Genomic DNA, 24,996 nt, shown 5'->3' with positions numbered 1-24,996 from the left:
AGAAAATAAAATCGAAAGATTATGGATTGAAACATTTGAAATAGTGTAACAGGATGCACAAGAGGGACATATCCTATATAAATGAAATTTGAATGGTGTTCGTATGTCACGAGTTGGCTTGAGAACGGGACGACTGATTTGAACGTTTTTTTCACTTTTGTTGCCCTCAAGAACTCCGCAATAGTATCATAAGTTTAACCCGAATATTATTATTTTTCTTATTGGACGGAAAAATCACCTAAAAATACAGTTGAAAAGCTTGAAGTAGAATTTGTTAGTATATTCAGTTAAAAGTCATTCTTTTGCGTATGGGCCTCTCAATTAAAAACCGGGAAAATTTTGAAAATCGTACCGGGAAAACCGGGGAAAAGCGGGAGTTTCAAAATGGATATTTGGTGGCCACTCTGTCAAAGTTATGTTGTTATTTGATAAAGTTATCCCAAACTAATTGCAAAGCTGCTAGTTAACTAGTGAGTATAGTCAACTTTATCTTTTGATTGCTGTGTCTCAGTCCTATAAACATTTTTATTTGCAAATCATGTACTTTAATGTAGCAAAGCCATATAAATAAGCTTTTCTTTAAACTTCATAGAAATAATGGTAAATATGCAAATCACTGTAACTTCTTGTTTTTTCGAAGGAATTAACTCAATTTTTCGGAGAAGATGCTTGGTATCATATGATTTGAATGCTTGATGAAAAGCTGATGGTAACTTGGCTAGTTTACAAATTAAAATTAATGCACCGTTGGGAAATATAATGAAGTATGTGAAAATTCCTTCAAAAATAGCTCAAAACATTCAAATCACGATAACTTTCGATTCTCTCGATAAAATATTTTCAAATACACAGAGAAGATGCTTGAATACTAAATTTTTCGAATAGGTAGGTGGGTGCCAAATTCATGGACATTTTTTTGCGTTAATAACGGTTTCTGGCACACCGTGCAATACCTAATACATGCACTGTCACACGTTTATAGAGCCCACCCCCCTTTGGCCTAAATGATGGAAATCATTTTTGAATGACCCCAAAAATAAAATTCTCATTTAATAACTTTGGATGTGCTCATAAGAACACTTAGCTAAGAGGCAGGGTTTGTAGGGACGTAACGCAAGACAAGGAGAAGTAATAACTGGTAAATTCCATAAGTTAGATAACATCTAACAGTTCTTTATACAAGATTGCATATATGTTTGCGATAGCTGCGGATTATTCTGCCGTTCTACGCATTTTGTCCCGCGATCCATAAGGTTTACATAGAACATGGGACAAGTAGGCGTAGAAGGGCAGTATTCATGAGATGGATGGATTTATACGTTGTGTAGGAAATCTATATGATACGTATGGATATTAATTAGAAACGTGCAATCTTCTGAGTTATTGAATCATCAAGCGGATCAGTACTTTCCATGGCTCTGCACATAAAACTATACAATTATTGGCATTTTCTTTATGTACATGAAGGATTGTTTTTGCATGGTTTGTTTTATGTGAGAATGAATGGCCTTTTTCCATGTTTGTAGCTCTAGATCAAACACTCCTCCATTTTTCAACCAAATATGCATATGTAATACAACTCCTGTTACAAACATATTCCTATTGCGGTTGTGGTTTACCGCGTACCGTAATTTCGGGTGAAACTGATCGGTTGAGTGAAATTGATCTCTCTGTCACAGGATTTCATTTCTCTCAAATAGAGTACACACGTCAATATAGGAGAAATGCATCAATTTTCGAGCCATTCATTCGATTGTGTATAAAAATTCGAAAACTGTCACAGAATTCTGGTATGTCGAAAATTAATGCTTTTCACCTAGTGAATGAACGTGATTGTCTAAGCCATTGTCAAATAGTGTGTTTTGTGTTTAACAATGTTTATTTCAATGAAAATAAAGTAACATTTCAATAATTGAAGTAACATTTCAATAATTGGATTTCTGTTCGACATTATTAAATTCCTTTGGAAATCGTCTATATTTAGTCGTTTTCCGGCTTATTCTTGAAATTTAATTATTCACTATTTCCATAAATATTGTATTGTTAAGTATGTAGAGTTATTTCAAAAACAAACAATAATCACATTGGCAAGTAATCACTTTCACCCCGAAATGGGATCCCCGATTTTTTGTTTTAGAGATTTAATATGAAATTAATAAGATATATGAATCTTCAAAACTGTGGATCTTGGTACCTATACAAAACCAAACGTATTATGAAATAGTTTAACATCACCATTAGACATATATGAACTAGAAAACATAAAATGTCTCTGATTCCAGTGAGACATTCAGCATCCTTGAAAGGAATTGCTATTCAATTTGACCCCGGATAACGGTAAAACAAATATTTCGGTTCCAAACATGTACCTATTGCGGTTGTGGTTTACCGCGTACTCTATTGAAATGAGCACATTCGTAGCTCCTACTAATATGAGAAAGCTCCGGGGTGACCTCAAATTGTTTTCTTCTACTCATCATCGTTTCCACAATATGTTGAAGCCTAACGAATGAGTTCCATTCATGTATAGCTTTTCTATGGAGAACTAATGGTTATCCTTCATTCATCTTTCTCTTTCCACAGCAACATGGGTCGGCGGCGGGTACATCAACGGCACAGCAGAAGCAATCTACACATCCGGCCTGGTTTGGTGTCAGGCTCCGTTTGGCTATGCACTCAGTTTGGTTTTCGGTAAGTGAATTAAATGTGTCTCGTTGAGAAAATCTTCAGTAAATAGTAAAACTGGTCGATTTTGTAAAATAAATCGTTTTCATCCTTCTTGCGATAGGTGGAATCTTTTTTGCCAATCCGATGCGAAAGCAGGGTTACATCACCATGTTGGATCCGCTGCAGGACAGCTTTGGAGAGCGCATGGGAGGACTTCTGTTTTTGCCGGCCTTGTGCGGTGAGGTGTTCTGGGCTGCCGGTATCTTGGCCGCTCTCGGTGCCACCCTGTCGGTCATTATCGACATGGAGCAGGAGACTTCGGTCATCCTGTCGGCGTGTATCGCTGTGTTCTACACCCTATTTGGAGGGTTGTATTCGGTGGCGTACACCGACGTCATACAGTTGTTCTGTATCTTCATTGGGCTGTGGATGTGTATTCCGTTCGCCTGGTCGAACGATCACGTCAAGAGCTTGTCGGGGATGGATGTTGACTGGATTGGCGAAATCGGCGAGGGTTACCATTGGTATTATGCAGATTATGGATTGTTGCTCATTTTCGGCGGTATTCCATGGCAGGTTAGTATGTGCTTTATTCAAAATCGTCAGTAACTGCTAAAACCCAAATTTGCAACCAAATAGGTATACTTCCAACGTGTATTATCGAGCAAAACAGCTGGTCGGGCCCAAATCCTATCATACGTAGCTGCTTTTGGCTGTATCCTCATGGCAATCCCACCAGTATTGATTGGAGCTATCGCAAAAGCGACTCGTAAGTATTCAAAATTAAATACACCATGGCAGTTGCACTAATTGATTTCCCCCCATTTCCAATGCAGCATGGAACGAAACTGACTACAAAGGCCCATGGCCACTGACAGCTCAGGAAACCAGCATGATTCTGCCCATGGTGCTGCAATATCTGACACCGGACTTTGTGTCTTTCTTCGGATTAGGGGCCGTGTCTGCAGCGGTCATGTCCTCGGCCGATTCATCAGTATTATCCGCATCGTCCATGTTCGCTCGAAACGTGTACCGGCTTATCTTCCGCCAGCGTGCCTCCGAAATGGAAATCATCTGGGTGATGCGCGTATCGATCCTGGTGGTGGGCATCCTCTCCACCATAATGGCTCTAACGATACCATCCATCTATGGTTTGTGGTGAGTACTTCTATGCGTTTTCTATGTTTTGAGACTTTGAATGGTTTCCGGGAAGATGGGTCAATAGGGGAACGGGCCTGGTGTAGTGGTTAGAACTTACGCCGAGGACCTGGGATCTAATCCCATCCTCGACATAGTGACGTATGACGTAGAAGTTACAGTGAAGACTTCCTTCGGAAGGGAAATTAACCCATATCCGCCCAGCGTCCTTAAAATAGGACAGTACTTGTAGTGTAAATATCTTGGAAATAAAGAGGTTTGGATAAAAACTGTCTTCTGCAAAGTTGATCACAGAACTGCTGACTTCTACATGGTAAATGTTTCAATTCACCAGGTGGCGCACAGACTCCAACAAATGTCGCATGTAGAAGCAACATATATGAAACAACTTTTTGGCATACAAATATTTGCTTCATTTATATCTCAGTCCAGCGATGAGATACAAAATTGGTGTCTTTGACAAAGTTGATCAACTCAATAAGATCTATCCACCTAAAACCACATTAGTTTGGATACTGCTCACAAGATGGCGCTGGTGGTCGAATATTTCAATTGTTTATATCTCACTTCAGTGATGAGATACAAAGTTGGTTTCTTCGACAAAAGTGTTCAACCGAATGAGATCTATTAGCCCAAAAATATATTAGTTCGCAAAACATTCACAAGATGGCGCTAGTGGGCAAAAGTTTTATTTGCTTGTATCTCAGTCCAGTTATGGGACAAAGTTGAACAACTAAATGAGACCTATTCGTATAAAATCTTTTTAGTTCAAAAAACACTCAGAAGATGGCGTCAGAGGACAACAACTTTATTTGCTAATATCGCAGTCAGGTGATTAGATACAAAGTTGGTGTCTTCGATAAAGTTGACCAATTGAATGAGACCTATCCGCCTAAAACCTGATTAGTTCTGTAAACACTCACAAGATGGCGCTAGCGGTCGAACAATTGGCTTGTTAAGGGGTATCCAGTTTATTACATATTCTGAATCTACGTTAACAATTGAACTACAATCCAAAGTTTCACAATTTTCCGTGACCGTGAAAAACACTCCCAAGGTGGCATTAGTAGGCAAATATATTATTTGCTTATATCTCAATCCAGTGATTGGATACAAATTGACTGTCTTTGACAAAGCAACTAAAGGAGACCTGTTCGCCTGGAAATTTATTTGTTCGAAAAAAAAAAATGGCGCCACATTTTATTCGATTCTATATCAGTATAGTAATTAAATCGAAAGAAAGCTATTCGCCCTAAATCTATTTTGCTCGGTAATCACTCTAATTACGACGCTAGTCGGCAAATATTTTGTACGCCTATATTGAAGTCTAAAGATGGGAAATAAATATGGTATCTTTGACTAAGTTGATCATCTAAATGAAACATTTTCGGCAAAAAAAAATGTTGGGAATTGACTTAATGTGCGAAACATCAGGGAAACAAACAATCAGAAATTGGTCTACCATAACAATGGATACTCATATCGACTACTTTGATGAGATAAGGACTACTATGGACATAACTTCGATCAATTCTGGGTCAGACCCTTACTGTTGTCCGGTAGCTTTTTGCAGGTGATAGGATGTTTGATGATAGGTGCTGTAATTGTGTGTGAGTATTCAATTACGTTATGGTTTTAAGGAAGATTTGTTATTTGGTTCGGAAGGTTTTTCAGAGTTTCGGATTTAAAGTAAAATACTTCAAAAAAAAAAATCAGTGGGGGTTGTGTACAAGACACGACCGCATGACGTTTACTACGCCATGTGGTTTGCTGCATTTTAAATTAAGTCAATTGTCATAATTGCAACCTACCTTTAGTTATAATTCAGAATGTAATGGTTTGTGAATTTAAGAACAGTGAGGAACTCTCGGTTTGGAGAAGTACCCCAGTCATCGATATCTTCATCGCCACCGTAAATTTCAATTCAATTCTTCTTCTTCGTGGCATAACGTCCTCGCTGGGACTGAGCCTGCTTCTCAACTTAGTGTTCAATTAGCACTTCCACAGTTATTAACTGAGAGCTTTTTTTTGTCAAAGTTGCCATTTTCGTATTCGTTCATCGTGTGGCAGGTACGATGAGACTTTATGCCTAGGAAAGTCAATGAAATTCCAATTACGAAAAGATCCTGGACCTTCAGCATGGTTTTGCTTTGTAGTCACGGACTCTAACCACTCGGCTAAGGAAAGCCCCTATTGGCAATTGTCAATTATTCATAATCAGATATTGTATAATGCTACGAGAAGAATGAAGAGATTATATCAAGTATGTGTTAACATTAGGAAATATTGCACAAATAACTCTTTAGAACACATTTATCATTTAATTTATACCCATTATATGCATTTGAAGTCGCTGTATTTCATAAGTGTTCGGAATATAAGCCGAAACTGTACAGAACACATGGTTTTAATTTTAAGCTTGTTGATTTTTTACCAACGCAGAACTTTTCTAAAGTAATTGTGATAAATGAAAATTTCTGACCCTTGATTGTTTTATTTTTCTTCAGGTCAATGTGTTCCGATTTGGTGTACTGCATTTTGTTCCCTCAGGTGAGTATTTTGTTTCCCTTCCTCGTATAGTGCGTATATAATATATTAGGGTGGGTTAGCGTGGTGTTTTATTCATACCGGGATTTTTGTTAGTTCCTATTTTGAATTTTTGTCAATTAAGCTCGCTTTACTCATGATTAAAGCAGCCTTTGACTGAAAATCTCTCTAATAAATATAAATAATAATAAAGCCCACTATTAAGCTAAATTAAAATGCTTTGCAAAGGAATGTTTATTAACTGCAGTTCAATAAAAAATGAGAATTGTTCAGTCACTTAGTAAAAAAAAAATCAACGACAGCACCCGAGCGAAAATAAACATTCCACCCATTTTTAGGGGTCCCGACTGTCCCGAGAGCAATTCTTTACTTTAATTACAGAAAAGTATTGAAATCATTCTATTTTTTTTTACTGAACACCCGTTATGTACTTAATGTTATTCGAAGCTGTATGACAAGAGTACGCTTTTTATTATACAAATTTCATGGCCACAAATGCAATATTTTGATTGCATTTTACAATTGTTATAAACTACCAAAATAACGTATAACCCAAAGACATATACCGTAAAATGGGGTGAAGTTGATCACTTTTGAGCGATTTTGTTCTATAATCCCGAGTAGAATGCATGTATTATCATACAAATATTTTTAAAACCTGTACTGGTTGGATGTTTATCGAATTATACAAACGAATTTTTTACGAAATGTTATCATAATAACAAAAACATTTTTTAGAAATCAAAAAGTGGAATTTTTGATTCCGGGGTGAAGTTGATCAATTACTGTGAATGGTTTCCTAAAATAAATAGATATGCTATTAACTAAATTTGGGGTCACTGATCCCGAATCAAGTCTCAAAAATCTTACGACTGGTTGATAAACCGCTTAATTTTGGATTTGAATGTTGTAAATTACAGAATACATCACATTATGCGCCTGAAAGTATGTAATTTTCTTTGAAATTAGCAACTCGTTCACAAAAAGGACACATTTTTTCTTTAAAAATGAATTTTTATCCGCAATGCAAATTCAAAACTGGGTTCACAGAACGTATGTGGAATTTATGAAACGGTTTATTTAAATGGTGTCATTATGTAGCCTTGACAATAGTCGAATGTTTGCACTAGTAGCCGTCAACAGTTCATCAAACATTTCCTAAAAAATCTGTTTTTCCATGGTATAATTATCTTGAATGGCAAACCGGATTTCGAAACATCAATAGCAGCTATCAGCTAATGCGACATCACAGAAATTGCAATAATTGAAAACGGATCATAGCTCTCTTGGCAGTTTATACATCTAATTAAGGTACCGTAATTTCGGGTGAAAACAACTAAATGCAGGGAAACAAGTACGACAGTGAGCCTTATTAGCTGATGTACCAACATTTTCTAACAGATGTGATTTTAGTGCTAAAATTCATCTCCAAAATAATAAATTGGGTGATCCTATTTCGGGGTGAAATTGATCACTTGTCAATGTTTGTATTGTTAGTTTTTGAAGCAGCTCTACATACTGAATTTGAGTGCCCTGAATCTGAATATGCTTGCTATAAATTCTTAACAATACACTCCCGTGCATAAGTTTAAAACATACAAAAGTGATCAGTCTATATCTCTGGGATTACACGTCCAATTGAAACTCTCTAAGCCGCATTCGTATGTAGTTTTGCAACCATTTTTTGAATTTTGTATACTGCTGTGCGGAAGAAAAAACAAAGTGTGCCGGTGAAAAAAAACAAACGCGTCAGTAGTGTTGGATCCGTTGAATCTGTTGCATGTTCCTTTGTGGACGAGCGACGGAATCCGTATCCATTGTGTCCGGTTCGCGTTGCGTGGAAGAAAAAACGAAGTGTGCCGGTGAAAAACAAAAAAAAACGCGTCAGTAGAGTTTGATACGTTGAACCTGTTGTATGCTCCTGTCGAGCGAGCAACGAAATCAGTATCGTGTCCGGTTTACGTAATAACCGCACTATCAGTGTCGGTCATTCGTGTATATGCTCACGTATTCATTTCGAATTATATATTTATCGTTTACCAGAACGAATCCTTTCCCATATCCAAACTCCCAATGTTTTCTTGTGGAAGTGCAGAGGACTCCTCGGCTTCTGTAAAGCAAGTAACACGTTAACATTTCCCTCCCATTCCCAAATTGACCTGCATTCGGACGCAGCTGGCGCCGGTATTGTTTATTATAATAATGAGAGCACCAGTACTTACATATTGAGGATGCTACTGATCCCGAGTAGTGTCTGTTGGTTCCCTGTGTAAATACAGCTGTTCTTGCAATAACGGAGTAGCAACTGCGGGCGGTCAATCATGCTCATGCTCATGCTCATTTTTTGAATTTTGTATACTATATTTTTACTTAAAGTTGTGACATTTTTCAAAAAACACACTGAAATAACATATCTGATTTCCTCAGCATTGGATCGACCAAAATTTTAACACAAGGTGTCATTAGAATCGTAATCATATATTCTTTGAAGAACGCGCACGAAATTTTTGCGGAAAAATCTGAAAACTATTCAAAATCAATGAAACTGTCAATCAAGTCATTGTGCAAAAGTTTGGGTTCACCCCTCAGTATGGTGTATCGTGCAAAAGTTTGGGTTCACCTAAGGGGCTGTCCATTAATTATGTAAGGGTTTATGTGGGGAGGGGGGGTTTGAGATTTCTTACGCGCCATACAATTTATTTTTAATTTTCATACAAAAAATCTTACCATGGGGGGAGGGGGGGTTGAAAAACTCCGAAATTTGTCTTACTTAATTAATGGATCGCCCCTAAACTTACTTAAATCACGAAAAATCTACGAAATCTCAAACCAAACATGTACGCACCATTATTTGCGTTTGAAAAAGCTATGAATTATTAAAATCGGTTGAAAAATGACAGAAATATGGACAAAAATGATTTGCGAGCGGCTTTACACATTTAAGAATAAATTTAATAAGATTATATTTTTTTAAGAAATATTCTAAAAAGTGATCCATGTTAGAGCGATTCAAATATGACGTCCATCGTTTTCGAGATTTCTAGACCCCCCTCCCCCCTCTGTCACGCTTTTTCTAATACCTAATACATGCAGTGTCACACTTTCATTGAACCCACCCCCCTACCCTCCCCCAAATGATGGACGTCATATTTGGATGATCCCTTACCTCGGAGTACGGTACACATTTCATTTTCCAATTAGATAAATTGCTGTTGCAGTGTTTTGATCCGCAATATGTGCCCCGTATCTCACATTTTTTGTTTGGAAATTATGAAAATTGTGTATTTTCCTGAACTATTCCCTCTTCCTAACGTGACCTAATTTATTGAGAACCCATAATAACAGTCCACCTCGTTCACTATTCCACATATACGTGGTGACAACTTTCAAATATTGTCGCGAAATTTGAAATGCACTACTCGCCTGAAGTATTGCAACTCTCCAAAAAGTTTGAAATCACCTTTAAGTTTAAGTTGGTGCTATTATAATGGTAATTCTGAACTTTTCGTGGGTGTTTCAATATTGAAACGGGCGTTGCAATACTCAGTGAAACGATTCCATATTTTTGGCGATTAGTGTATATGCATGGAAATAACTATATTCTGCAGTCCCAGGGAGTTTTTGGCAACTTAACCATGCTGATGATTTTGATCAAACTTTTTTGTTCTGGAAAACGACCCTTAGTGTATCTTAAACTGTGGAGTGACTGTTTTTGGAACATTGTTGCAAAAATCTAGAGCTTGACTTACAAAAATGATGAAAAACGTGTTTTGCACCAGGAACCCCCAATTCAATCACTTACGATGTATTGTCGTTGGTCCCATATACTACGATGTGTAAATTAGTCACTTTTCAACCTACACCAACACGATTAAGTTGACGCAACCCCAATGGACACTGCACCAGTCAACCTGTACAAATGTTTACTCTCTGAGCTGAGCTGAGCTGTAAGCATTCGCTGCATCTGTAAATGCTACAAATGCGTAACCTTTTTTAGAGAAATTCTGCATCCTTACAATCAATTTAGATTTTACCCGCTCTACATGAACCGCTCATCGTACTTTACTTGTTTGTTCAACATTACTCATCATGAAAGCAAGTACACCCATCAGTGGAAAAAATGCAGAGCCTCCCCAAGTAACCATAAGCACTAATAATAAGCCCTTAATCGGCATCATAGATGCGTACATGCATTATAATAGCACCACAAATGCTTACACACCTTATAACAGCACTTCCGCTGCATAGAAACTCTATTACAGCATCATTAATGCTTCTAAGCCTGATGCATACAGGCATTAAATAAGCACTATATTGGCTTTATATTCGAATACAGGGCATGTTTAAATGCCATTCAGTGTTTTGACAGATATACCACGTGCTTTGTGTTTACATATAGTGGTAAGAGGGAGTCAAACATAAATCTGCTCACTACTACAATTGCAGGTTTTATGACGGGGAAAAGAGATGGTTTAACGTTCAACGCTCCATCATCGTAATCATCGTCATCATCAAAACTGCAAAAGCAGTTTTTCTGTCCAAAACTGAAAATTCTTCGATGAAAATGTGTTCACTGTGTTGCGGTTGGAGAATAGAATACAGTGAACAAATTTTCCTGCAAATTTTCTTGATTTTGAACGAAAAAACTGCTTTTGAAAATTCCGAAATCAATGACGGATCCTGCCCCCTTAAATTGGTCACTTTTCTTTCCAATACTATTCATCTTATGTGGCCGTAGGAACAAAGGTGCAGGACTTCAACAACTCAACAATGCGGGTGTCGCAGGTTCGAGACGCAAAATGAGGAATTTCATCATCATAAAACGAGGAAAAATGTGGCAATTACAAGTCCTCAAAGGGATGAAAACTACCAAAACGAATATGTCTGATACGAAGAAGTACTATCTGTATCATTTTATTACATTTTTTGCATACTATTAGAGGTTTCCGTTTTCATTCATTCATTTATTTTCCTCGTGTACCAGTTGCTTGGCAGCATACGCGAAAGCTCTCTGGCTGCGTTCGCGAAAGCACAAAATATTCGCCCTAAAAACCAGGCGAAAACAACTGACGTTTCTCACGTGGTCTTATATCAGCATTATTGGTGCAGAGAAGCATCTTATTATATCTTGGCACTATAATGGCACGCTATTTCGCCTTTTCTGGCATTATAATCGCATTATATGCGTGTATAAAACTGACATGCATCAAATGATTACCCTATATGCGCATATAATGCTGTTACCGTGCCGCATTATCGTGCTTGCTAGTTACTTGGGTCCTCTCATGCGCTTCTTCTTCTGCTTCTTTCTGGCGTTACGTACAAACTGGGACAGAGCCTGCTCCTCAGCTGTGTTCTTATGAGCAATTCCACAGTTATTAACTGAGAGCTTTCTTTGCCAATTGACCATTTTCGCATTTGTATATCGTGTGGCAGGTACGATGATACTCTATGCCCTGGAAGTCGAGAAAATTTCCAACCCGAAAAGATCCTGGACCAGTGGGATTCGAACCCACGACCCTCAGCTTGGTCTTGCTGAATAGCTGCGCGTCTATCGCTACGGCTATCTGGGCTCCTCATACGCGTAACGGGATATTATGTGCACACCTCTTTTTAAAACTTAGATTTCTGTAATGCGCACATTTTTCTGCACTAAAATTATGCGATATAAGGACAACATGTCTACTTGATCACATGCATTTTGACGTTGGATAACGTCTTACGGCAACATATGGGGTACAATTTCGAAAAACGAAAAATCGCTCGCGTCACGAAAAGTGGTTAGATGTTGACTGTTAATAACTTACTAACGCCCGGATAGATTTTCAAGATTCTTGCACCAATCGATTTTAAATCTTTCTACGAATCTACTCCAGCAATGAAAACTATTGTTTATTATGAATAAACTATTGAAAAATTGGGATATATTGGGGTATGTTTTATTTTTCATAGAAAAGGACATTTTTCTTGCTGTTATAAGGTTTTGACGTTTTGAAGTTTACATGTACCGTAAAACGGGGTAACTTTGATAATGCGGGTAACTTTGATAGTGCGTAACCCACCGCATACTAAATGAAATATCATAATTTCTGTTAATCAGTTAAGCAAAACGAATGCAAAACTAAAGAATATTAGTATCACACTTTATGTAAGAGCGGTTTTCATTTAAATCAAGAACATTTTAGGCTTTTTATACGAATTTAAAAAATTTACACAATTTTAGCATTTTCAAAACGTTTACAAACAATCTGTTCTACGATCACTATTTGGTGTAGTTTTGAATAGTTGGCCACTTATCTTTGATAGCCTAGTTATCATAGAACTTGAATACGGTCTCAAATCTCTTAGCGAAAAGTATATTCACAAACTGGGACCATTTTTGTAATCTAAGTCAGAAATTTCCATATAACGTTAAACGCCTAGAGGTATGCAATGCCCTACAAATGTTCGTTATTCATTCAATTTTGTTCGAATCATACTCCATTATCAAAGTTACCCCAAAACAGAAAACCAACTTTCGATTATATGGAAAATTATATATCCATTAAAAATGAATCTTTTGCCAATTTATCGACTGTAATCAAATAGAAAATAGAAATATAAATTGTAAATCTTTGAAACAACATGCATAAATATTCAAGTTTTCTTCGAAAAAACTATCAAAGTTACCCCGTTTTACGGTACACGCAACTTTAACATCGATTTGAGCAAAGAGGAGAACATAGAGTTCGCGGTTCATGGAGAAGTACCTCAACCTCAAACTGGCTTTGGAACCCACTAAAGCAACCAATCTTATGTCGAATTCGTTTTTGAACCCAGGTTGGAACTGGCGCAACCCGTTCTGAATCACAGTTTCAACCCCAACCCGATTCAGGTACGACCGAACTACAATTTGCTTGACGTTTGTTTGTTTATGTGTTGATCACCGACCCAGTTCCTAAAAACGAAAACGACATTAGTGAATCATGCGTGGACCTAACGTTCGACCGGAATACCGCTCCTGCTTCTTCTTCCATCGACCGATTCTATCGGTGTAGAAGTGTTAACCGAACCAACCTAATAATAACACACAATGTCCATAATAGGTCAGAATTGACATGCAAAAAATAGTATGAAAATTGATTGGATTTTTATCAGAAGAAAACTTTCATAAGTTCGTGACAGTCTCAAGTCAGGAAATAGAAGAAGCTAGTGTTATCCAACGTCAACTTGGGGGTTGTATCTCGGAAACAACCTCTTACTTTTTCCCTTTAAAGAGTCAGAGTGGTTGGTAGGATTGGATTTATTTAAAACCACAACAAGCGCACCAAACCTTCTCTTTTGACATTAACTACGTCTTACGGCAATATACTGGGTATCAATTGAAAATCTAAAATTTTGCGACCGTCACGAAATTATTGAACGCTAATAACTCAGTCATTTATCGATAGATTTTCAATATTTTCCCACCAATCGCACGGTGTGCTGAAACACACATATTATCGAACTTGCATGAATCTCCGATCTTTTTTCACTAAACGTTAGCCTTGGTAGTCAAAAAAAGCTTGTAGCATTTTAAAAAATCTTTTATCGGCAAAAAATTGAAAAAAGTTGATTTTTGTATTTTTGCCCTTTCTCTATATAAAGGTTCATAGGAGAATATTAGAGTTACACTAATTTTGATGAATTTTCAACGCTTAAAGACCATTCTGACATATCTTGAACATGAATGAAATATCAGATGTTTCAAAATGAGCATCATTTCTACCTGCACTAACACCATGTGTCCAGCCCATGGTAGCATGCCGTTTTATAACGACTTCACTTATTGACATAACCTTATATAAATTTAAAGTAAACACACGACAACTTCTCAATCTGATCCAAACCTTCCTAACCTTTTTGGTTCATTTCAGACAAAAATGGTTGATGCATTTGCAATAATAGTAAGACCAGAGAAATTATTACCTCTTATGATAGCTTGGTCAGTTGACAGTCTGTACTCGAAGACTTCGGACGTGTGTAGAAAATCGCTGGTGCTTCATATCGGTAAAATGAGTGGCGTTCGCAAAAACACTCTGGTAGTTGATTTTAGCGTTGTTCCAGTGCGACCCGATGTTCGGAAAGTTGAACATTTCATGGAACACGAAATTAAACTGAATCTCGCGGAAGTGAAAAGTATCCAGTTACACAATACGCGTAACTGTGTATACGTTGAGATTCTGGACCATGAAAGAGCGCTGCGCTACAAAAAAGCACATAACATCAAGCGAGCTTTTGTGTGGAAAGACAAACACTTCAAAATTCCTGTATATGTGGATAGCGAGGCAGTGACCGTCAAAGTACACGATCTACCTCCTTCCGTACCTCATAAAATTGTTGGTGATTCTATGATGAAGTACGGAGATGTAATTTCTATACAAACCGAACGATGGAAGCATTACTTTGCCGGCATACCCAACGGGGTTAGGGTGCTTCAGATGCGAGTCAAACACCCGATTCCATCATATCTCACGATAGCAAATGAGATGTGCTTCGTGGAATACCCAAACCAGGTCAGAACTTGTAAACGATGCGCAAAACCAACACATCCAAACCAGAGATGTTTGGAGGTATCCGTAACCGAACGCGAAACAGTCCCGATAACAGTAGCAACCACATCACCCAACCATCCATCATTGGAAAATATTATTAAACATGAAGCTTTCTTAAGATAGTTGAAATGTCAATAAAATTATACAAATACATACAGTCATACAGTGCAGTACAGTACACACAGTAAAAATAAACAGATATGCAAATATATAGGGCACTGATCTGTTTCGATTTTGGATGGCATTTTCACTCCTAGCCTTGTTGTTCACAATTATTTTGAAAGAGTGAAAGATAGAGGAAGATTTTTACGCAGAGCTCTTTACGTTATGTCTACATTCATAACTAGAGCTTATACAAATATTGTAAAATATCTTTACATGTACAGAACATGTGAGGGTGTTATGCAGAAAAACTAGGATTTCAAAACAAAAAATCTCTTAAAGCCTTACGTTTCATGTAAATGCTATATTTGTAAAGGTTTTATGCAGAATTGAATTGTAATCTTGCAGGCGCTTCTTGTTTCTTGTTTACAGAATATCGCATAATTAACGTATCCTTAGTTCCATTCGCCTATCTACAGCTTAATACCTAAATTTATGTTTTCATACTACACTCAATTCTCCAAACCTCGATATTAAAAATCAGAGGGGGTTGTGTACAAGACACGACCGCATGACGTTAACTACGCCAAGTGATTTTTGACGTTAACTACGTCTTACGGCAATATACTGGGTGTCAATTGAAAATCTAAAATTTTGCGGCCGTCACGAAATTATGTAAGATTTTGAACGCTAATAACTCAGTCATTTATCGATAGATTTTCAGTATTTTCCCACCAATCGATCGGAAATGTATACAACAATTTCCTCGAATGGAGAAAACTATTGATTATTGACAATAAACTATTAAAATTGGGAAAATGTCGACCCCTTTCTTACGCAACCAATCACGTGCAAGCAGTTTTCCACGCTTCTTTTGCGTTCCGCTTCGCACTATAAAAGCAGACCGATTCCTGCTTCTTCGCTCATTCTTCTTTTTGCCGTCAGACTGTGAACATGGTCGGCGAGCAAGTCTCGAGTGCCTTTCGCATTCTCAGCTCAGTTTTCAATGGAACGCGAATGAAACAACAACACGCCGCCGCGACTGAAGCCGCTTGTTGAAGCGCCCATCGTCATCGTCACCGCAAACCTCATCGGGCGAGGAGGATTGCAACCAGTGCACCGTCAAAGTGTGTCCGTGTTACGCAAATTCAACAATTCAATCGGCCCTTTTCAGAGCCAACAAATGTGTTTTAAAGAGTTGATTGTGTAATATTCCTTAATTTGTTCGAGATGACTGAAGAAAATCGACCAAAGCCGCCAAAATGTGTCCGTGTTACGCAAATTCAACAATTCAATCGGCCCTTTCCAGAGCCAACATATGTGTTTTAAAGAGTTAATTGTGTAATATTCCCTAATGTGTTTACCACATACTTGCTATAATTTCTTAATTCATCTCATAGCAGCATACAATAATTGATTTATTACGAACTAGTGGTCCCGGCAAACTTCGTCTTGCCATCAAGTAGGCTGTTGAAAAACGCTTTTGATCGTCCTATATAAAATGACAGTTTTGTTCGCTTTTTCAACTTTCCCTTTGAATATCCTGGGAATTTTACACATACAAACACGTCGGAACCCTTGACGAACAAAATTGAGAAAGAATCATTCAAATCCGCTGACCCGTTAGTAAGCCATTTCGTGACATACAAACACCATTCCATTTTTATTTATTACGAATAATTGACAATACGGCAATTTGAGGATGTTTCCGAGGACGCTACTGCAGTGCCGTCGGGATGCAATAACAGCATAATGCTAATATTGTACATCCCTTACCCAGACATCAGTTTCATATAGCCTATTTCCCAGATAAGAAAACGAAGAATTTGAAAGGAGGAGCATCACCTGCTATTCTAAGGGTATAAAGCATCCCTTCTTCGTTGAATTCGGTTTCATTCTGTTTTCGCTTTCGAGCTGGTAAGAGCTCCTCCAAACCTGCTCAGCTCGTCGCTACCAGAGGCAAGTTGTTTGTACGAGATGGCTGAAGAAAATCGACCATAGCCGCTTGTTGAAGCGCACATCGTCATCCGCACCGCAAATCTCATCGGGCGAGGAGGATTGCAACCAGTGCGCCGTCAAAGTGAGCCCGTTTTACGCAAATTCAACAATTCAATCGGCCCTTTTCAGAGCCAACAAATGTGTTTTGAAGAGTTGATTGTGTAATATTCCCTAATGTGTTTACCACATACTTGCTATAATTTCTTAATTCATCTCATAGCAGCATACAATAATTGATTTATTACGAATAATTGACAATACGGCAATTTTCCGAGGACGCTGCTGCTGTGCCGTTGGGATGCAATATATTTTCTATTGTTAATGAATGAATCAAATATTACGGAACGCAAAATTTGCTAGCTTTGGTTCCCCTTCTTTCCCCGCGTAAATTTTGACGTTAACTACGTCTTACGGCAATATACTGGGTGTCAATTGAAATTCTAAAATATTGCGACCGTCACGAAATTATGTAAGATTTTGATCTATAATGTTGCGACCGTTATGATGTTATGTTAGAGTTTGAACTAAAGGAAGGCTGCAACTATGACAATCGACTAAAATTAAAATGCAGAAAATCACTTGGCGTAGTTAACGTCATGCGGTCGTGTCTTGTACACAACCCCCTCTGATTTTTTTACTTGACTTGAGTTGACTCATTCACATTTTTTTAGAATCAGACCATTTTTTTTTTAAATCTGCCGTTAGTTAACATAAATATGAACATGACAATGTACATTTATTTAATGAAAATATTTTCAATATTATGTTGCAGGAAATTTCACAATAAACTGCAACATATTTCAAAAATTCGACTTCAAAATTGAAACAACAACTCGGGAAAGGCATAAAATCACTTTTTTTCCCTGAAACGCTTTTTAATTTAAAGAAGGGAATTATTTTGCATTTAAATTTCAATCAATTCTTTTGAAGTTCTTTGAGTTCTTTTTGAAGAATACAGCAGATGCACAGTAATAATAAAAAATCTAGCTATCAACGTTCTTAAAAGTACGGAAAAAATAACCTAGAAGACTAGAGATTCGAAGACTACAGTAGAAAAACTAAAAATATGGACCATCATTATGAGGATTAATTTCCTGGCCACAATTTTGAAACGTCACAATCGGTTTATTGTGGGAACCTAAAATTTCACGGTTCCTACTTTTGAACAGATTTTTTAAAGAAAATTTAAATTTTCAATTCAAACACGAAAAAGTTATTACTATCATGATTGACTGTGTCTCAATCGCAATTATCAAACTTCCATGTACCGGGGATATTTTTTTCAAAAACGTTTAGCATTCGTAAATAAATGGTTAAAAAATATTCTGTCGTCGATCCGAGATGAGCCCGCCTCAGGCTGCAAATCTCGTTAATAAAGATAATTATAATAATCTGTCGTCGAAAATTTTCCTCTTATTTTTTGTGGGACAGATTGCGCTTCAAAATTGACATTATTGATATGTCATTAGTATGGAAAAAGTCTAAAAGACAAAAATCTAAAATTCTCGACAGAATATTTTTAAACTTTAAGAATCTACAAATTTTATCAGGGTACTTATCTTAAGTATAAAAGATCTGAGCGGCTTGCAACTTCGATAAAAATCGATAATAAAAAAATAAAAAAAAAACAATTTTATTTTGTTTTGTGGCTATAGCGGTCATGCGACTCAAAGCTAAAGGGAGTCTATAGAAACAAATGATGGAAACGAATAGGTACATAGGCGTCGCAAGGGAGCGACAAGATTGAAAATTTTTTTTTACCGCTATAGCCATAAAACAAAATAAAATAAAACAATCACGGTCGATACCTTCTCCTATGTATGAAAAAAAAAAACAATTTTTAAATATCTACGGTTTATACAAAAATCTTCAAGTTTTGACGTATTTCGTGGCACTACATATTTTGTACCGTTTTTGTTCTTTATTTGTCCCGTTTTGATCTTGTTTGCTTCTGGTCAGCCTATGAAAAGATCTTCGACCAGTGGGATTCAAACCAACGACCCTCAGCTTGGTCTTGCTGGTGTATTTGCTAACTGCCTGCTTTCAGGCTTTTTGGCAATTGTCAGGAAAATATGGCGTCGATGGATTGAATTCCATCAAAACTAAAACTCGACCAGCCATCCAATTAGCTGAAGCTCAAGACAAAATGAAACCATTAACAGCCTTTTGTACGACCTTTTGTGTTGGGTATGTCGTGTTCTCATCGTCTCCATCACGTTCATGCTATACAGTAAAACTCTCACGATTCGATATCAACTTATTTGGAACAATGGTTATTATGATGGTCCCATCAGGCTGCTTTGTAAAGCATTACCACGATCCGTTTCTATTAATGGTCCGTTCTGTATTTATTGCCTCATAGCGGACTCACTTTAGTTTGTCTTTTTTACATATCAGGATATCCACGTAAAGAGCGCTTTCCGGGCAAATGTTCTCAAGTGACATTGAGCATTCAATCCGCATGTCTTTCTGGGTCGTGGTTGGTTTGGAGTGGGAAAAAGGATGCTTATTCTCTCTTGTTTTTCACTTACCATCGGCTTCTGTGGATAGAACAAACGCGTGTCTTGCTATAGATATACTTGTGCAATCGCACAATTTCACAATCATGGACGGAAATAAACGTTTTTTAGACACGCAATTTATAAAATTACACAAGCAAGATGGCAGAACTTGCATACAAGTTGAAGGTGGATGGTATACCTGTAGGCGACAGTTAGTACACGGCCGTAATACTTAGAACAAATCGTGATCAATATCATAGTCGCCCAAGCTGTTTGGCCTAGAGTTTCCTCCCCGGTAAGAATTTCCCGGGAAATAATTTTATGTTTCCCGGTATTCCCGTATTTCCCGGCAAGACAAAGATCCCAAACACACGGTCAATAAATGCTCGGTTTCTTTCGATCCAGTGAAACCCTTGGGATGGCAGCCCTATAGCCTTGACATGAACCCGATTCAGTGTTGCGAAAAACTTAAAATCTCATAGCTTACGCTTGAGATTTTTCATGCGCGAGTTATATCGCAATTCAGCAGTGAAAAAAAATGCTCAATGATAATATAAATGATTGCGAGGCTGTATAGATTTATGGGTCACGTAGGTAAAATGAGTTCTGCGTAATTGCAACTTTATTTGGTGAGATATTCTCCGTTTAATCCAACTTTGATGCATATCTGTGTGCTATCCATAACTGTGAGGTGAATGTTGCTTAAATATACGTTATCTGTGGGACGTACATAATTGGTATAAGATTTTACAGATTTAAGTAAGTTTTAGCGATTCAAAACTTGTGTATAATACACTACACTAAGGGATCCAAGCTTTTGAACGATGGCTTGAATCACTGTTATAATTATTTCGCCAAAATTTTGGAGATGTTCTCCATATTTTAGGAGTTTATGGTTCTAATGCCGTACTACAGTTAACTCTCCCTTACTCGATATTCCGTATCTCGATATCGAGTTAGAGAACCATAGTAAAAGTTGGTTTTCATGGCTAACTCGATGGTCCCTTGGAACGCAGTTGCACTGGTTTTGTGTTCTGTAACTCGATACCTCCCTAACTCGATGGTCCCTTCAATATCGAGTAAGGGAGAGATGACTGTAGTTGGAAATTTTGGTCGATCCAATGCTTCAAATCAGCGTAATTTTTGGAAAATGTTAAAATTCTAAGTAAAAATTCAGTAAACAAAATTCATAAAATGTTTTTGTTCAAATATCTACGAAGTAAGATGAACTCATTACCTTTCAAATGAGTCATAGATAATTTCTATATAATGTGTAATCACAGAGAGCTATTAAAATCTAGTTGTGCACCGAGTTGGGTACAACATTTTTTACAATTTCACGAAAGGTTACTTGAGGAATAATTTCAAAACTATTTTTCATCAATTTGCACATAGCCGCTCGTAGCCATGTTTGAAAAATTCTGATCATAGTAGGTTGTTCTGTGCGATTGTCACAATTTTTCAAACCATCTTCCGGATAGCATCAATATTCAAAACAATGAGCGATTCCGATTCTGATTGATATTAAGTTGGCAGCGGAAACGGCTTTGGCTGGTCTCCTCCGTATCTGAGGCAAGATACGAAGACGCTAAACATTTCGAAGAGCGGCTAGATAATGAGAAATTACACTACAGCGTTGGTGTTCCAAAATTTGCTCTCAGTACCTCGCTCGTCATCTGTTCCGAGTTCAGTGCAAATAACAGCAGGAGAAGTCATTAAATTTCCAGCTGAAGATTCCACAGTAGAGAGAACAACTTATTGAACTCTCTTGAAGTCTCCATTTTGTCCTAATTATGATAATTCAATAAATCTTAAGAGCACCTCTCCGTTGTTTTCCAAGAATAATAGTTGTATAAATTACTTCATTACGTTACTGAAAAGCGTTGCGTAATGAACCATTACGCAACTAAAATGCGTTTCGTAATGAGGCATTACCAAACGCTTTTCAGTTAGGTAATAAACTCATACGACAATGCGGGAAAGTAGGCCATTCCATGACGGATTGGCGTGATGAAAAACAGCCTACTACGATGAGAAATTGCAAAGATAAATATCCGGCACCGTTTAGAAGTCCAAGATTCATTTCATTTATTTAGTTAACATCTACACAGATAACACTGAATCAACAATTTCACGCCACAATACTCGGTTCGTGGCTGCATCTCTCCATCCTCGGTTCTGCCCCACGCTCGCCAAATCGATACGCACTTGATCCGCCCACCTAGTTCGCTGCTCTCCACGCCTTCTTGTACCAACCGGATATGAAGCAAACTGCATCTTTGCAGGTTTGCTGTCCGGCATTCTTGCAACATGCCCTGCCCATCGTATCCTTCCAGCTTTGGCCACCTTCTGGATACTGGGTTCACCGTAGAGTTGGGCGAGCTCGTGGTTCATCCTTCGCCGCCATACACCGTTCTCCTGCACACCGCCAAAGATCGTCCTAAGCATTCGACGTTCGAAGACTCCAAGTGCTTGCAGGTCCTCCTCGAGCATCGTCCACGTTTCATGCCCGTAGAGGACTACCGGCCTTATGAGCGTTTTATACATGGTACATTTGGTGCGGGCGTGAATCTTTTTTGACCGCAGCTTCTTCTGGAGGCCATAGTAGGCCCGACTTCCACCGATGATGCGCCCCCGTACTTCACGTCTAACGTTATTGTCAGCCGTCAGCAAGGATCCAAGGTAGACGAACTCGTCGACCACCTCGAAAGTATCCCCGTTTATCGTAACACTGCTACCTAGGCGAGTCCTGTCGCGCTCGGCCCCACCAGCTAGCATGTACTTTATCTTGGCCGCATTCACCACCAGTCCAACTTTTGCTGCCTCACGTCCAGGTGGGTGTACAGGTCTGCTACCTTTTCAAATGTTCGGCCGACGATGTCCATATCATCCGCGAAGCAAACAAATTGACTGGATCTCGTAAAAATCGTACCCCGGCTGTTAAGCCCGGCTCTCCGCATAACACCTGCTAGCGCAATATTGAACAACAGGCACGAAAGTCCATCACCTTGTCGTAGTTGCCGGTGGGATCCAAACGAACTGGAGTGAGCTTCCCTGGAAAGCTTTTCTCGTCCATGATTTTCCATAGCTCTACGCGGTCGATACTGTCGTATGCCGCCTTGAAATCGATGAAAAGGTGATGCGTTGGGACCTGGTATTCACGACATTTTTGGAGGATTTGCCGTACAGTAAAGATCTGGTACGTTGTCGATCGGCCGTCAACGAAGCCGGCTTGATAACTTCTCACGAACTCGTTTACTACAGGTGACAGATGACGGAAGATGATCTGGGATAATACTTTGTAGGCCGCATTTAGAATGGTGATCGCTCGAAAGTTCTCACAATCTAACTTGTCGCCATTCTTGTAGATGGGGCATATTACCCCTTCCTTCCACTCCTTCGGTAGCTGTTCTGTTTCCTTGTGCCTATCAGTCGGTGCAGACAAATGGTCAGCCTCTACGGACCCATCTTTATGAGTTCAGTTCCGATACCATCCTTACCAGCAGCTTTATTGTTCTTGAGCTGGTGAATGGCATCCTTAACCTCCCCCAAAGTGGGGGCTGGTTGGTTTCCATCTTCCGCAGTACTGATGAAGGCATTTCCTGCGTTGTCCCGTCCTTCATTGCCTGTGCTCCCAGCGCCATTCAGGTGCTCGTCGAAGTGCTGCTTCCAACTTTCGATCACCTCACGCTCGTCCGTCAGAATGCTCCCATCCTTATCCCTGCACATCTCGGCTCGCGGCACGAAGCCGTTGCGGGATGCGTTGAACTTCTGATAGAACTTACGCGTTTCTAAAGACCGGCACAGCTGTTCCATCTCCTCGCACACCGTCTCCTCCAGGCGGCGTTTCTTCTCTCGAAAGAGGCGAGTCTGCTGTTGTCGTTTCCGTTTATAGCGTTCCACTTTCTGCCGGGTCCCTTGCTGCAGCATGACCGCCTGCGCTACATTCTTCTCCTCCAAAACCTCCTGGCACTCCTCGTCGAACCAATCGTTCCGCCGATTCCGTCCCACGTACCCGACGTTGCTCTCAGCTGCATCGTTGATGGCTGCTTTTACTGATTTCCAGCAGTCCTCAAGAGGGGCTTCGTCCAGCTCACCCTCTTCTGGTAATGCAGCCTCGAGGTGCTGCGCGTATGCCGCTGCGACATCCGGTTGCTTGAGCCGCTCTAGGTCATACCGGGGCGGCCGTCGGTACCGTTAACGACGCACTGAACCAACAAATATCATAGAAAATATTTGAAACCTCACATACCCTTGCGATAATTGAAATCCGATTCATTTTATGTGCATCCAATGATATTCATTTCGAGAACACATAAAACTCATTATGATGTTTAATATCATTCATTTACCAATACTGTGAATTGGATATGAACAAAAGTCATGTGTGCAATCCGATGAATGTTATGTGATTTGCCGATGTGAAAATTCGTTCTTATTATTTCCTTATTTTATTCGTATTTTCGTGATGGCAAGTTTCATAATTTCTGTTTGGTGCATTTAAGTCGCTTTAAATTATAAGCAACATGAATTTGAATCATAACGTCAAGGTGAAAGAAGGGTAAGTAAAATATTCATAACACAAATTAGATGTAAATGAATTTTGGAATTTAATTTACAGGAAACATCACTTTGATTGTATGCTGGAGATGGCGGAATAAGGACGAAAGAAAAAAAATGCTCAGAACACCCAGCAGTGTTCAGAATCGTACGGGATGTGCTGTTTCAAGTTAAAATTATACCAATTAATGTGATCGGCTATCCATTTTAATTAATAGTTAATTAAATAAACGATGTTTCAAATATAATTATATTGTAAATTCTACTGAAATCTACTGAAAGCATCGAAAATTTATTATACTATCATATAGAAATCACTGACATTACTAATATTTGTCATCTGAATTTAACATAACACTCATCGGCAACATCCAATGGTTCTTATCTTCAATATGCATGACATGTATGTGTTTTATCAGATGAATCTAATTAAAAAGAAATCGCACAAGTTTATGTGATAAATTGATGAGCGTTATGTGAAAAGCTATATGGAAAAAAACTATATCTGTTTTCAGATAAATCGGACATGATTACTTGGTTCAGTGTACACTAGCTCATCGTCAATCCAATGACCGTTCGGTGCATTCAGCCAGGGGTTCCTAAATCGTCCTGTTACACCGCTCACACAAAAAACTCTGTCCAGCCACCAGAAGATGCCGCACGAAGGATCGTATATTAGGGAACACATCCATCTTCCGTCAATATCGGATAGTGTCTGAGACACACTGACCCTCTTTGTAGACTGTTGCCTCACACGGTACGGAAACATGGCAAAATGATCCACCACACACCAATGGACTACGGCTATATGGATTAGATTGAACCAATAGCAGCAGTAGCGTAGCTAGGGGGGTGCGGTGGGTGCGGTCCGCACCGGGCCCCGAAATCCT

At 38.6% G+C, this 24,996-nt stretch overlaps 1 protein-coding gene across 1 annotated transcript in view; it reads left to right on the top strand.

Annotated features, from left to right (window-relative positions):
• LOC5570620 (high-affinity choline transporter 1) overlaps positions 1-24,996 on the top strand; it is a 123,689-nt gene that overhangs the window by 83,661 nt on the left and 15,032 nt on the right. The window contains exons 3-7 of the mRNA XM_021857315.1: positions 2,584-2,691; positions 2,789-3,243; positions 3,307-3,436; positions 3,504-3,825; positions 6,333-6,375. Coding sequence (XP_021713007.1) covers positions 2,584-2,691; positions 2,789-3,243; positions 3,307-3,436; positions 3,504-3,825; positions 6,333-6,375 — 1,058 coding nt within the window. The remainder of the gene's footprint in view (positions 1-2,583; positions 2,692-2,788; positions 3,244-3,306; positions 3,437-3,503; positions 3,826-6,332; positions 6,376-24,996) is intronic.

Source organism: Aedes aegypti, chromosome 1 (assembly GCF_002204515.2).
Source record: "Aedes aegypti strain LVP_AGWG chromosome 1, AaegL5.0 Primary Assembly, whole genome shotgun sequence".
NCBI classification, from domain to species: domain Eukaryota; kingdom Metazoa; phylum Arthropoda; class Insecta; order Diptera; family Culicidae; genus Aedes; species Aedes aegypti.
Note: the sequence above shows the minus strand (reverse complement) of the source record. Positions and strands in the feature narration are given on the sequence as shown.